The sequence below is a fragment of the Gigantopelta aegis genome, chromosome 6 (assembly GCF_016097555.1).
Source record: "Gigantopelta aegis isolate Gae_Host chromosome 6, Gae_host_genome, whole genome shotgun sequence".
Taxonomy (NCBI): Eukaryota; Metazoa; Mollusca; class Gastropoda; order Neomphalida; family Peltospiridae; genus Gigantopelta; species Gigantopelta aegis.
Genome location: NC_054704.1, coordinates 51996056 through 52012622, shown reverse-complemented (window position 1 = coordinate 52012622; position 16567 = coordinate 51996056). Strand labels below are relative to the sequence as shown.

Here is a 16567-nt window from a genome sequence, read left to right as displayed (position 1 = left end):
GAGATGGGCACTATGACTTGCCGTATACATATATATATTTCTTGTAAGAAAAAAGTGAAACTGGTGATGCTATATAAAAGATAAAGGTATCTTTAAGAGCAATCAATCAACCAATCATATGTGCTGGCATCTAGTGAAAGCTCAAGCACATCTGTCTTGAGACACATCCTCAACATGTCCTGGGAAATGTGTCCTAAACAGGTCTATGACAGAGTATTTAGTGAATACTACATGAGCAGCTGTTAGATACCATTTATCTTACGAGTTGTTTAAAAACATATCCAACCAGCAAATGCACGTTGGATACATTTTTAAACAACAAGTTGAAAGATAAATGATATCTAACGGACACAACTATAGTATTCTATTTCTTACATATCTTTATAAAAGAGTTTTAAAATAAATTAAAATGCCTTTTCCAACTAAAGCCTATGTACGGCCCTAACTTGACAAGTCAATTTCAGGTTAACTTGTATGTCACATCTAGTTATCGATGTCTACCGTGCTTTTCCATTGGATGGTATGGCATTGGTGACCTGGGCCCCGTTCCACGAAGCGATCTTAGTGCTAAGATCACCTTAAGTGTATAATTACCTTATGCGCCTACGGTGATCTTAGTGCTAAGATTGCTTCATGGAACAGGACCTGGTCATCACCTAGGTACACCCAGTCGTATGTCTGTAAAATGTTATCGCACATATTTGTGTTAACAAGTATGTGTTACCAAAATTAACTAATAATGTTCTCAACTAACGGGTGTGTAAGAAATACCTATAATAGACAGCTTCATGTCTCTCCATGTGCTGCGGTTATCACCGAGCCAGTGGCCGGTGTATTTACCACTTCCTGGAAATGTAGATCGGGATATCACCAGCCCTCTGTTCCCAGTAGCATCACGAAGTGCGCTGAAGGTAACAACACACTTTATGGATTCCAGTTTGGTCTTACAAACAGGGGAGCTTGAGGCCAGAAAAGATAAATCTGTGTTCAGGTTGAAAGTACTTTGTGATTTTACATTTCACATTTGGGGGTTTTTTTTCTCTTTTAATTTTTTTATATAATTTCATTATTAAAGGGTCTGAGACATACCCCGGTACCATATTTCAAAGTGCTTAGTATATAGGTACATTTATTTTAAAATATGAAATTCCAAAGGTAATTGGGGGTTTTAAGTCAGTTATTGTTTTCAAATGATCAAGCCAATGGGTTTTTTCATGTACATGTAGGTCAGTTACCAAATATATTCTTTCAATATAAGATGCACTTACAAATTAGTATAATGAAAAAAGATCCATTAGTCCAGGGAGTTATATTCATTCTTTTAAGGTTGCTTTTTTTTTGGACTCAAATGTCAGATATCTTGAAATTCAAAATGGCCATCATTTTCATATATTATCTTTATATATCTCCACTCCCATTTAACATAGAAACACATTTTTAGGGTCTATTAACATATTTTAGGTCAATGAATTCAAAGATAATGGATGAATAACAAAATACTAGTGTCTCGGTGAAAAGTTTCAATAATAATGATAAGGGAAATAGTACATAGGATTTTAATAACAATGACAATGGAAATAGTACATTTGTTGAAATTTGCATAATACAAAGGATACCAGGTTTCCATTTTACAGTGTTCTGTGGGTAATCAGACACTATGCTTAGTTTGATGCCTGACTATATTATATAAAATAAAATAAAAACCTACTCCAATGTTGGCCGTGTCTGACTCCAGCCATACAGACTATGAACATCATAGTGTTTGTATTCGTCATGCTGGCCCTGTCGAGACACCATGCACAAAGTCTTATCTGACAGACGTCCCTTCCTGTCACTGTTATCATAGTTGTAAGCTGCCTCTGCAAATTAACAGATTAGAATATATCTGATTTAGAATATATCTGATTAAATAAACCATTGACTTAACTGAGTAAACTCTCGCACTTTTGCAATCTCGCAGTTCAATAAAAAAAAGACTTGTAAGCATAAGTGTATCAGACAGGGGGGTGGGGGGCAACTGTACCTAGCCAAAAATTATTGGGGGTAGGGGTAGTGACAAAATCAAACTCAAGCATAGTAATAAAGGATCATCACCAGCTAAACAAATGGGATATTTCTTAAATTAAAAAGGCCACTGAAATCTTGTGGAGTGGCAGACTGGAAAAGATTTGCAATTACCAGTATACAGTATCTATATTGTTGGTAGATATCTCTGTTTGCGGACACCAGATTGTTTGGTATTATGCAATAACTTGAACTGAATTCAATGCATATTATTCATAGTAATATCTTTCTTTCCATGAACAGTGTGACAAAAAATACTGTTTTGAAAATCATATAAATTATTATATAAATTTGGTGGGAACTATAAATGTATTTTGAATATATTTATATTAAATATTTTATAGACAATACTTTTTGTCTGTTGATTTTGTCAATTTTTGCACTTTTTAGTAACCAATTTTGTTTCTACAGCAACAATATAACTAATAAGTGTAACATATGTAAATATTTCTTACAATCTAAGTCTAAACCAAAGAAACGTGAATTATGTTTAAAATAGAAATTTTTGCACTTACTGGTTCTGTAGGGTGGGTCATCATACTGGTTATAGGGACACTTCAGACTCCAGTAGGGCTTGTCCTTCTCAGGCCAGTTAAACGGCTTCTCTTCATTGGTTCCAAAATTAGCAGGTTCATTCATGTCCTGATCAAAACAAACAGTTAGTATATAAAAGTATACAGTGGTATCTGATGACTTCAGATCAATACCTAGACCATTCATACCTAGAACGTCCATTACCATGACCTGCACAAAACATCATGCCAGAGAATAAACTCTGATCAGGTTTATAAAGCTTAAAAAAGGTTTAATTCAATTACATTTGTTTTCAAAATTGAATTTTCTTTCTTTTTAAAAAAAATAACAAAAATATCTGCTTTGTTCCTAAATATTTGTTTTAGTTAACACCCATTTGTGGTCTCGACATTGATAATGTTTTGTCACGGTGTATGGCCGTCCCTCACCCAACCTTACTCACAAGGTCAATTATAGGGCTTTGCTGGATCATCATTTTGGCTTTGTACACAATAAATACAACATGTACCCAACGATAATATTTTCATATATTATATTTGACAAATGGTATAATTTCTTTTCTTTGAACTTTTTAAACTTCAAACTTAATATTTTTCTAAACTGATGAGTAACAAATGGAAAATAAAAACATATGACATTGCCTGTTCAATGTGGAACTGGCAATTATTTTATTGGATGCGAAGATAACACATACATGTAAGAACATCTCCCTACATTAACAATAAATTGGGTGCATGATGCTTCTAATTTCAAAATACTGGTAAACTTTGAATGTAAAACTGCTATTGGAAATGTTTTATTTGTAGACTACTAATATAATGTACCAAGCTGTGTTTGAAGAAAATACTGTATTTTTTGTTTTTTAAAGGCACCGTTTACAAAATATATATATGAAGTAAAATTACATGAAAATATGTTATATGTATTGTTTACATAGCCAAAAGGGATGTGTATGAAAGATTTATCATCAATCTTTAATAGTATATTAGATTTTATTGTACTTTTTACTTTTACTTTAATTGCAAATAATTTAAACATTTCGGCAAATCTTTAAAAGCTTTCAATAGAATAGGACACCAAATACAACATATCAAAACATTATGGTTTCTGAATTGAATAACATGTAACCAAACCACAATAAACTCCTACTGTCAACTACTTTGATCTAGCACACAAGTATCATTGCCATTTCCTTACAAACACTGTCCATCGAAACACACATGAAAGCAGTGTCAGATTTATAAGGGGGTAAAGCAGGCAATTGTCCCAGGCCCCCCCTGCCAGAGCCCCCCACCCCCTCCCGACTAAGGACTTCCTTTATAAAAAAAAAATGTAATAATCATAAAATTAGTTTAAAAAAAATATTTGTAATATAATTTAATTTCTTTGTTGAGGGGCCCCCGAACCTGAAGTGCCCCAGGCCCCCCCAAGGTGTAAATCTGGCCCTGCCTGAAAGCATACTATACTTAATGCTTCTCAGTGTTTAAATATAAAAACATATGTGATTACACCTTTAATAACATACATTGTTACATTTTAAAATATATTACTTACAATCCATAACCCATCAACAGGCAGCCTATGTATGCTTTCGTTGATTAAACTTTTCCAAACTTCAATAGTCTTGTTCTTGAAAAAGTCTGGAAACACAACTTTTCCTTTTGGCCAGACCTGTAAACACAATTACATCAATAGTTGTTTTAACAGAACATTTTTTTTATCCCTAAAATAATAGCTTAATTTATTGAGTACCATATATACCATATTTTTGTTTTGCGCCAGTGTATAAAGTGCAACCACACTATACTCTTTCTCTCTTTATTTTTCTTTAAAGAAACATCTGACGCCATATAACAATAAATAAAATGTGTTGAGTGCATCGTTAAATAAAACTTTTTTTTCCTTTTTTTCTAAAGAAACATTATGTGCCACCAGGCCCAAAGAAAACCCAAAATTATTGTGAGATAATTATCCACACCCATAACTGTTTTCATAGATATTTTTTTGCTGCATTTTGGAGCATGAAGCAGACATTTATACACTTCAAAGACATTTACAATAACATTCAGTATGCTTTAAAAACACATTAAAAATAGGTCAAATATTGTTCCAGGTGAAGCCTGGCTGACTTTGCTGCTTCCTATGGCTTTGACCATTCTAAAAAAAAATCCCAGTTCAATTATGCTTGAATAAAACTGGCAGTAAAAGAAAGATGTACCATGTCCTTCACCAAATCACAAATCAACAAATGGTCTTATTTACATCTGGATGGTCGTATCAGTGACCATGAAACTTTCTGCACATGACAGTTGAATAATATCTATTTTTTACTTTTGATAATGTATTCAGATGTTTCAATTTTATCAAGAATAATTTTGTGGAAAAATATTTTTATTTACTTTGCCTTAACATTCAGGTTAAATATATATATATATATTTATTTAAATGAAATCTGTAATAAAATAATCTTTTAATAATTATGGCTGTGGTACTAGAGGTGCAGAAAAAAAAACTATGGGTTGGTAACAGAACTTTATAGATGCTCTACTCCATCAGATGAAATAGGAAATGAAAATGGTTATATTTTAGCGGCAAATATTTTGTGATTTGATAGTAAAAACATACAAATGATCAATCATTTGTCTAATTTTAATTCAGATACCAAATAAATAAACACATCAGGAGTTTTCAGCTACTATAGTCTTGTTATAGGAACTTGTTTTTCCAGTTGGTATGGGTTTTTTAAAGTTAATAAATATGTCTTGATATCAATTTTAATGTCATTCATTATAGGAAATGTTTTATTTAACGATGCACTCAACACATTTATTTTCAGTTATATGGCATCAGACATATGATTAAGGACCACACAGATATTGAGTGAGGAAACCCACTGTCAACACTTTATGAGTTACTCTTTTCGATTAGCAGCAAGGGATCTTTTATATGCACCATCCCATAGACAGGATAGCACATACCACGGCCTTTGATGTACCAGTCATGGTGCACTGGCTGGAGCGAGAAATAGCCTAATGGGCCCACTGACGGGGATCAATCCCAAACCGACCACACATCAAACGAGTGCTTTACCAATGGGCCCCTCATTCAGTATAGAGTACATGTCAATTCATCGGTTCCATTTTAACACAAACTGACTAAATTCATGTCACTAAGTTACAGTTTAAGTCAGCCAACTTTCCTTTATATATTATACTGCTGTAACAAACCAGTAGTCCATTCAACTGAGCTGGATGAGAAAAACATATATGAACTCAAAATATAAACTTTTTATTATTAAAATGTTGCATAAGCAATTTAAAGAAAATCTGAAGAACGATGACAACAATGAAGTAACACAAAAATATTTATTAATACATGCTTATACATTTATTATAATCAAATAGATGGGGAAAATGAAACAAATATTTGCTTACATATCCCAGAATAGCCCGATCTGAATCAAAGCTTCCTTCAGGTTTGGTGACGTTTTCCGGCCACTTTATGTTTGCTCCAACAGCTTTCATTTTCTCATAGGGTTCGTAATTTGTCTCATTGCTGATCAGAGTAGGATCCTAAATTACAATCACAAACATTCAAGATGTATCCAATCAATTCAGATGTATAGATAAGAAAAACAGTTAATGGGAACAGAAAATTTAATGAGGCTGTTTTTCAAACTGACAAAGTTTTATATTTGTCACTCAGTTTAACTGAGTTAATAATTTAAAGATACAGGCTTATGTTTAGGATTAGGTAAAAAAATATATATATATTTATGAACATCTTAAACATGTTTAATAGTACACTTGACTGTGCCAATGGAAATCCCTCCTTCTGTATAAGACCCTCATTGTGATCAAATTAAGGTGGGTGTTTAACCACTGATAAAATGTACTAATTTAGGGGGAGGGGGGTCTGGAAAAGTAGTACTCTTTGTACTACTGTGATAATGTTGAAAACTTTGGATGACACCTTAATGATCTCTTAACTATGACATTTCTCATTCTATAAATGATGACTGGTTATTGAACAAATAAGGTAGAAAATATGATATACAATTCAAAATAATATTTATTTAGTTTGTTAATTTATTCCCTGAGGAAGTTTGAAGTTTATAAATGAAATGTTGTGATTTTAAGATACTTTTTAACACAATTGTAATATAATTTATAAAATAATATTTATGTAAATATGTGCTAAAATGAGAGAGAACAAAAATTAACTAAACTTTGACAAGACCGTGAATTCATTTCAAACATTTGACCATGAATTGTATAAACAATTTAAAAAATAAATAATTAAAATAAAATAAAGAAATAGATATACTAACTAGTAGGATGATGGTCTTCATTCCTAAGTTACGTAGTTCTCTGAAGTAATCGGGCAGACCCTTGAAATTAACCATATCTATTGTGAAGTCCTTCCTTTCATCCATGTGGTCAATATCGGCATACTGCACATCCTGTGGAATTCATAGTTTTGTTATTGTAAATAATTTAATATTTTACTAAAAATGTTTGAAGAGTTTATTTCTAAAATGCTATACAGTCAGACCTCGTTACAACGACCATGTTCGTCCTTGGGTCACTTTGTCATTATATCGAAATTGCCGGTGTATCGAACTGTCATGAGTTATCTCCATTGCCAAAATAACATAACAAAAAATAATAATAAATGATGACTGAATAGCATTTAAATAATTAATGCATTGCAATTATTATTAAAAACAACAAATACATGTACATACATTAAATATGTTTTTAAAAAACATCATTACCGTATTTGACCGGAAATTAGCCCATGTCTTTGAATAAGCCCCCCTCCATTTTGATAGCATTTAAGAAATTAGGCCCTCATTCGTAAATAAGCCCACCCCCAACTTCGTCACCTTATAAATAATACAAAACTGCAAGTTTGCTCAAAGTTCATTTAAAAGGTCATACCTCCTGCAAATAATTAAACACACAAATGTAACACAATATTTTACCACCAGTGAGATTTAGTAGTCTAACAGTAACAGTGTGTAACATTGTTTTCAATTTCATGCCTGCAGTATTTCTTTGAAGTATCCAAGCCCAAGTATGAACTAAAACCAATGTCTATTTTTACCACCACACTGTGTCCGCAGTTAATGCTAATTAGGCAAATACCTTATTCTGATTGGCTAAGAACAATGGCCTAGATTGACAATTCTTTGTAGTGTAAGCTGGCTGCCTGTCAGAAATGTGTGTATACACTATTGAGTTTGTTGTTTTAAGTCTTCTCAGCATTAAATTTTGAATGTAAATAAACAGCACTGGTAAGTAATTGTAACATAGAAGGTGCGTTTCTGATAATTAGATACTAGTAAAAAAAATTTTTTAATTAATAAACTATTATTTATTAATAACAAATGGAACACTAATTAATAGATGTGCTACTGGACGTTTTTCATTTTCTTCCTAGTTCATTTAATTATTATTTATTTTAATTATTAGTTTTTTTTTGTTTTTTTTCAACAAAACTGGCCCCTTGTCTGGGAATAAGCCCACCCCATGCTAAGCTTACAATGAGTTGTCTTGGCCCCCTGGGCTAATTTCCGGTCAAATACGGTAAATATATTAAACAAGGCACATTCACAGTCAGTCTAATCAAGACATCTACAATTGGTACCTGTTTCATTTACAAAATATGAAAATAGAAGATTTTATTGTTCGAAGTGAATCATTTAATCCTTTAAATGGCTTATTTGCAAATGCAATACATATGTCTACAGATTTCTCAGACATTGGTAGCTCGGACAGCAAGTGGCACGGTCGGCTCACTACGAGATCTAGGATTCTAAGTGGCTGTGTGTGTACTGCCAATGTGCTACAGTATCTGTGATTATGTAATGTTGTTGTAAAGAGGTGTTTTCAGACGTCAGATGCACGTTTGTTCCTAATTTGCTCTGTCAGTGTCGGAAGGTGTGAATTCCAGTGTACTGAACAGAATAACATTGATGTGCATTTGTTCCTGACAATTTGTGGTCCGAGGGTGTAAATGTCATAGTAACGATGGTCGTTGTAACGAGGTCTGACTGTATATCCATTTACATAATTTTGAGGAAAACATGGTTTTGCTTAAACATAACATAGTGTTTATCACACAAAGCAGTTTTAATGGGCATACATGTAGATGGTGTGTGTTTTTTTATGGAAATTGGAGGAAACTGGAGAAAACATGAGATGTTTTCTCTTTTATGAATACTTTACCTGTCCTCAAACAAATGTACATTCCCCTAAGGATAGTAGTCTGGTTCGAACATCCCAACAGCCAATAAGATGTCCTAAAGAAATTTATTACTCAATTGCCGAGTTGGCCTCAGACCACAATTAATTTCGCTATATGTTTCTATATAGCCTTAGTGGCTATAACATTTTTATTAATATCAGCAGGCCCGTGAAGTTTTGTATGTACCTTTGCCTGCATGGGGGACACATACCCTGAAAAGGACAACCCCTGTTGTCCAGCTCTTTCTCCCAGCATATTGGTTTAAACAGACACACCCTCTAAACCAGGCCGGAGTACACTCATTTTACACAAAAAGCACTACTTTTGCATGGGCCGGAATTACCACAAACAAGTCTTCAATGTCAACAAGTTACACATGTTTACAAACTACATGCTATCCCCTGTCACTTCAGTCAAACAGTTGCCACTTCATAGCTGTCTGCCATGAAATAATCACAGTCAAACAGCAGACTACTTGCGCGGTGAAACTTCCGGATTTTGGACAACCAAATGGGAAGATAACTGTAATCTGAGGCCTAACATGCTATCCCCTGTCACTTCAGTCGAACAGTTGCCACTTCATAGCTGTCTGCCATGAAATAATCACAGTCAAACAGCAGACTACTTGTGCGGTCAAATTTCCGGATTTTGGACAACCAAATGGGAAGATAACTGTAATCTGAGGCCAGTTGTACTAACATGCAATATACTACTAACCTCACAGCTAATTGTAAAATATGGATATTGGTTTATATATATATCATGGGAAGATAACTGTAATCTGAGGCCAGTTGTACTAACATCCAATATACTACTAACCTCACAGCTAATTGTAAAATATGGATATTGGTTTATATATATATCATGGGAAAATAACTGTAATCTGAGGCCAGTTGTACTAACATCCAATATACTACTAACCTCACAGCTAATTGTAAAATATGGATATTGGTTTATATATATATCATGCAGGGCTTCTAGAATTGCTTTAAAAATCCACTAGCCATGAGATCAGTGATAACAAAAAAGTACTAGCCATGATTAAAAATTTATTAGCCCTACTTTAAGTAAATACCATTTTACTAACAGGAATAATAAGATAGTTGACCTAAAGAAGGAGACAGAGCTTAAAACCCCTTATATTTGAGAGGGGGGAGATAGGATATTCATACTTGCAAAATAGACTTAATTTAAATGCAGCATTTGATAACTTTTTCTTCACTAGCCATTGGGCATGGTGATAGTAGTTATTTACTAGCCCAACATTGAATATCACTAGCCATGGGAGTGGGGCTACCACAATCCAGAAGCCCTGTATCACGTTTTGGAAATGAACTCTTTTAAGTTTTATTAAACACTTTGACACATTTTAAACTAACTTCACTGTCGACACACAGGCTACTTCGACAAAAAAAAACCCAGATCTTAAATTTTATAAGCCCTTAATACAATGTTTTGGTTAATCTTAGTTATAATATAGAATCAGTGTTTCTCTCTTGTACAAACATTGCCAACACATGGCTACTAAATGATTTGAGTGCCCTAAGCAAGCCTTCAACTGTGTGCCCAAGATAATATAAGGGATATTCCAGATCACATGCTGGTGGGAGGTGATGAGGCACCAAAATGATTTTATGACTTGTGATACTGCATACAGGTGATGCCACACGATATGAGTGCCTCACACAAGAGTAGCCATGAGAATAGCAGACTGATATAACAACTTCCACTCGTTACTATGCAATCAGCTATTCTGGTACGAGACACTCCTATCATGTGGCAAAATCTTTATCTCTTTCCCCATACATACCTGGTTTAAATAAAATTCATTGTGTAGATGGTGGGTATATTAAAAAATATGACCTTCATCCACAATGTGATTAATTCTGAAACAGCTCCAAAGCTGATTATCAGTATTAAAAAGTGGTCCTTTAGGCAAATGTTAGAAAGTGGTTCGAGCCTCGAGTACAACTTAAGAAAATTACTTCATACCAGTGGAATATCAGCCGATCTGGTCCTGTTAACTGCAGCTTTCAGTTTGTCCAGACTGTTGTAACCATAGCGACACTGTTGGAAACCCAGACCCCAATATGGTGGCATGTATGGTAAACCAATCATCTGTTGATCAAGTAAATAGAAATTAAATAAACTATTAGCATCCATTGCTGCAAATCAGACACAATAACAATATAATTATATATATATATATATCAAGTCAACTTTATTTAATTTGTAACATTTATTTTTGTGCCAAAACCCTTTGAAGTTCAAGTTTGTTTAGCAACACCACTAGAGCACATTGATTAATTTAATCATTGGCTATTGGGTGTTAAACATAGTCATAGAGAAAACCAAATACATTTCTCCATTAGTAGCAAAATATCTTTTACAATATGTCCTTTTCATGGCAGGACAGCACATACCTTGAGCCTTTGATACACCAATAATGGGGTACTGGTTGGAATTGGGGTGGGGGGGGGAAAGAGAATAGGTCCAAAGGACATTCACTGAAAGTTGTCCTCTTCAGTTATTTAAAGCTTATCGTTCTTGCTAATACCTTATAACATTTAATTCCTATATTCAGTACTGTGCTAATATAACATATAATTCCTATTCTGTATTGTTTTTCGTTACATACAAAAACAATCCCAAATCCCAACACATTTCATATATAATCATCCATTAAAGTTTAATTATTTCAATGTAAAACAAATCTCTGTATGTTTTGAATGAAAGTTCTTCAGTGTTCTGGTGGGAGGGGTGTGCACCACCCCCAGAACCACCATCCTGAATTCAAGATGGATAAAGCTACTTTACAATTTTATGACAGTATATGAATGATTTTGACCTTTGTGTATTGTTGAACAACAAGCTCTGGGCTGGATCCTAGAAACATGTAGAAATCCAAGATGCCACCAGTTGTACGGTATGTCAGCATCGGCAAAGGTGAAAATGAGAAATCTGAAAGCATGTATTTACTGTAACAATGAATTAATAAACATCAGATTTTCTAACACAGGTATTTTGAAATGTAACTTAATCAATTTGACATCTAAAATTATATTATTCTATACATTCACGATTTCACACCTTAATTTAAAATTATATCATTATTACTGTTACTGTTACTTTGTTAACATGCCTATATCCAACAGATATTCAGACACGTCTTATATATCATTATTACATTTACGTTAAGCTCACTATACATGCATTTAACCATTCATATGACATTCACATAAGTCAAAGAAAATGCCTTTTTTTTGTTACAGATATCCTTACAATCTAGATCCCTCTGTTTAATTTTATCTGCAAGGACTCAAGTTAAATAATTATTATTTAATTTATTACTGGAGGTAGAGTATATAATTACTCTTTAATTTAGCTGTCCCATGAGACAAAAACTGTTTATAGTGTTTTAAAAATAAATAATACCAGTTTTCACAAATTCCTTTTTTACCTGTTAATTTTAATAATATATACCGGTGGTCTTCATCCTAGCATGTAATTACTATTATGTAATACATTTTTAAAGTGACATATCCTAGTTTTTAAATACTAAGGCATATTTTTTACTATTAGAGCTGTTTTTCACAAATGAAATCATCCTTTACTTAGATTTTATGGTTTAGATTCAATTTCCGTACATTCGAAGTGTTTTTGGTCATCCTGTTGTTTTTAATATCACAAAATGCATTACTCATATTTTAAAAACACACTTGCATCTGAGAGGTAACAGTTGTAGTCTATTTTAAAGGGTATTTCACCATTTCAAAGTCACAGACTCCTATTTCACTTAATTGTAACTTTATACAAATGTGTTACAGGTTTGTAGATTAACTAAACTTGGTGTTAATTTTCACGGGTTGAAACTAGGGTCTGTCCCTTTAAGATTGAATCGCTACTCAAATCTGACGTAGTAAAACCAGTGTTTTACCAGTTATAAATTTGTTAAGTTGAAAAATGTCATTTTTTAGGCAAACAACAATGCTTGTTTTGTAATGATTTTATAAAGTAAACAAAAATCCACCTATTCTTGCTATCTGAGCATACAAACACTCAAATGTTGTTATTATGTTACATTAGCTGGCAACATTTGTAATGGGTATTCTTATTAACTATTGGATACTGCCTAAAATAAATGACATTTATTATGACAATAAATATATTTATGCAAGTTAACCCAATAAGTTTATATTAAATTTAATAATGCTTTCTCTTGCTTCACCGCTATCATGCATAAGTCTAGACAGCTGGGTTGAGTTGAAAGTCTTGGCAATTTGGTTGGACAGATGCGTCCCTGAATATTAACGGACCAATGAAAAGAGTTTGTGCGAGCAGTGCATTCATTGAGTCACGTGTTCCATTCGTTTCACACAACGCAGAACATGGCAGTCACCGTGAATAATCAATTTTAGCCCACCCTGTTCCAAACCTGTTTACAGAGGGATCATGAATATGGTATCTATTTGTATATAGCTCACTAGAAGGTTTATTAAAATCGCCAGTATTTGTTACCCATCTTTGCTGCAATACAATGTATAGTCTTTATGTATGCAAACTTTATACTTGACAGTAGTATCAAACATACAGACGAACTGTTTGTCATTAATAAATGACATTTACAACAATCATGTTGTTATGTATTTATTTTAACTTGTATGATTAGCAGCAAACAAGCTGCAGTCTCTGATCATCGGTTGGGCTTGCAATAAAAATACTATATAAAAATCCCCACCTAGGAAAACTTACAAACTTTATTGCTTTTGTACCCAATATTTCTGCAGCACCCCACTGCCTTCATTGGGGGATTATAATTCTCGGTTATCTACACAGCATCCATTTTTAATCAGGAACAGACACTTAATATAATTTCTCCATATATTAAATATAATAAAAAGAAAAGAGAAAGAAAAACGGTTAAAATTGGTACATAGACATACAGGCTTCCATTTTTGTAGGGAGGGCAGGCTAGTGGCTTTTGCCCGAATTAAACAAAAATGCCAAAATCTGGATAACAACATTTATTCATATTAGTATTACTACTGAACAACTATATAGGGTTGCAAATGAATCACTACACATTTTTACACAAATTACCACTAATTTTGAGGCAAAAAGGTCTCAGGCTAGCATATTTTGCCCGAATATCTCTATGATTTTTGCCCGAATATCTCTATGATTTTTGCCCGAACATCTTTATGATTTTTGCCCATATTTGAGGTTTTGCACACCCTGTCCACCTCCCTGTCTTGTTTTATTGGCTCTACTTTCACATTGCCAACATAATTAAACTGGAGTCGGTAAAATCATAGATCTACAATGTAGGTCAGTAAATTATAAACCAAAGTAAGCCTATCCTCTAATTACCCTAATACGTTGTGTACCTTGTGCATTACTGTTGAGGAGGAGAACTCCATGTGCCTTGCCATCTTCTTCCATACACATGTAGAATGGATGCACTCCATAGTGGTTGTTGTTATCCTGGACAATAAAAACACATCTTATTTAGAATCTAGCATATCTTACATATACCAGTGAGATGTTCACTTTAGTCTCATAGGGGCATTCCTGAGTTTGCAGCAATTTTTAAGATGTTATCGACTGACAGAGACTTTTCAACAATTGTAATTACATATCAAATATATTTTTCTGCATAAAATATTAGTGGCTGTATATTAAACGTATTTCTGATCATTCTAACATTTGTACTAGGTTAATAAGTTTCATTTTAGTTCCTAAACTATATGTGGGACAGAGCCAGCCTCGGTGTCACAGTGGCTATGCTATCGGACCACAGGCTGGTAGGTACAGGATTCGCAGCCCAGTACCGGCTCAAATCCAAATCGACTTAAGGGCTCAATGGGTAGGTGTACGGCCACTACAACCTCTTCTCTTTCACTAACCACTAACCAACTAACAGCTAACACACTGTCCTGGACAGACAGCCCAGATAGATGAGGTGTGTGCCCGGGACAGCATGCTTGAACCTTAACTGGATATAAGCATGAAAATAAGTTGAAATGAAATGTGGGACAGATGGACAGACAGAGAGACAGACAGAAGGATGGAGACGAAACCTATAGTCACCACCGGTTGGACCCGTAGGGGTCTAAAAATATAACAAACATACGCCCCACGCATCCACAACAGGTTGGTCTCTGGAGAAGGCTGGCCACGTCTGGTACCACAAGTTATGTCTCAGTGACTTGTGCAGGTTCTCGCCCAGCCCATACACGTACTGAGATGGCAGGCGAGTGGCAATCTGTAGAAACTGATCAGCAAAGTTAAGACCGCCAACACTCGTATCCCACCTGAAAAAAAAACATAAATGTGATTATAATACTGTTATTTAAATTAGCAAAACTTTGTTTAAAAATTAGTTAAATTTATTAAAGGAATATACAGTACTAAAAATTATTCAAATATAAAATCTGGTTGCAGAGAGCTAATAATTAGGTCATCCTACTGGCTAGTTGTAGCTAGCTTTGTAATTTTAGCATAGGTTGGTTGATAGGTTTTTTTGGGTGGGTAGATTTTTTATTTTGTTTTATAGTAATAGTAATAGTATAGAAAAAAAGAAGGAAAACAATCAGGTGGTCAAGTTAAGCACACAAAATCTTAAAAGAATTATTTTTATTGTTTTAACTGCCTCACAATTAAAACTGTTGTGTTTTAAGCATTATTACATATTAAACTGTAAAAAAAAAAAAAAGACTGTAAATAATATTAAGAAGGCAATCTTTACCCACTTTGTTACCATTTTTGAACTACTGACAAACCTTCGGTTTTGGTAACAGATTTTTATTTTTATTTTTATTTTTATTTTATTTTTTTATTTGGCACTTACATGTATCATGTTTTGTAAAGTTTTAAGTTTTTATTTTGTTTAATGACACCACTAGAGCACATTGATTTATTAATCATCGGCTATTGGAGGTCAAACAATTGGTAATTTTGACATATAGTTTTAGAGAGGAAACTTGCTACATTTTTCCATTAGTAGCAAGGGATGCACAATCCCAAACAGGATAGCACATACCACGGCAACTGGATGTAGCGAGAAATAGCCCAATGGGACCACTGACTGGGATCGATCCCAGACGGACTGTGCATCAAGCGAGCACTTTACCACTGGGCTACATCCCACCCAGTGTTTTGTAAAAGAGCTCTTTATAGATTTATTTGTGTTTATTTTCAATATATCTATCACATTCTCACAAGACTACATCTGTGGAAGTTCTGATGATCTGAAAACTGAAGGTTTCATTGTTGGTAATGTTCAGTCTCATCTGCGAGTTGTTTCCTTTCTGCAGTTCTAAATTTAATTCAATAGGAACTTCGTATCTTCTAATGTTTGGATCATAAAACTGAAAGAAAAAAACTAAAATATGTCAGGATAATAACAATAAAAAAGCAAGATACTAACATTTGTTCAGCTGTTACTATGGTTTAATAAAAATGTAAATAAAAATCACTGGTGTGGACAGGATTTTGGATTGTTCGGGAGGCAACTCCCCTCAGTCCTCTTCTGGTTATGTCAGCGCTACAAAAATGAATAAATTAAAGGGACAAACCCCAGTTTTTAAACACTAAGGCATAATTTTCACCTAGACTCTAGTTTCAACCCGTAACAATGGACACTAATTTACAAACCTGTAACAAATTTGGATACAACAAAGTAAAACAAGAGTCTGACGTTGAAATACCCTTAAAT

The 16567-nt window shown here is 33.7% G+C and overlaps 1 protein-coding gene across 1 annotated transcript in view; it reads right to left on the bottom strand.

Annotated features, from left to right (window-relative positions):
* The window catches only part of LOC121375777 (maltase-glucoamylase, intestinal-like), a 70615-nt gene that overhangs the window by 14556 nt on the left and 39492 nt on the right, over positions 1 to 16567 (bottom strand). Inside the window, exons 24-34 of the mRNA XM_041503406.1 lie at positions 16072 to 16220; positions 14984 to 15164; positions 14238 to 14334; positions 11699 to 11811; positions 10843 to 10968; positions 6929 to 7060; positions 6033 to 6170; positions 4153 to 4269; positions 2580 to 2706; positions 1709 to 1859; positions 772 to 905 (exon numbers count right to left, since the gene is read on the bottom strand). Of these exons, the coding sequence (XP_041359340.1) occupies positions 772 to 905; positions 1709 to 1859; positions 2580 to 2706; positions 4153 to 4269; positions 6033 to 6170; positions 6929 to 7060; positions 10843 to 10968; positions 11699 to 11811; positions 14238 to 14334; positions 14984 to 15164; positions 16072 to 16220 (1465 nt within the window). The remainder of the gene's footprint in view (positions 1 to 771; positions 906 to 1708; positions 1860 to 2579; positions 2707 to 4152; positions 4270 to 6032; positions 6171 to 6928; positions 7061 to 10842; positions 10969 to 11698; positions 11812 to 14237; positions 14335 to 14983; positions 15165 to 16071; positions 16221 to 16567) is intronic.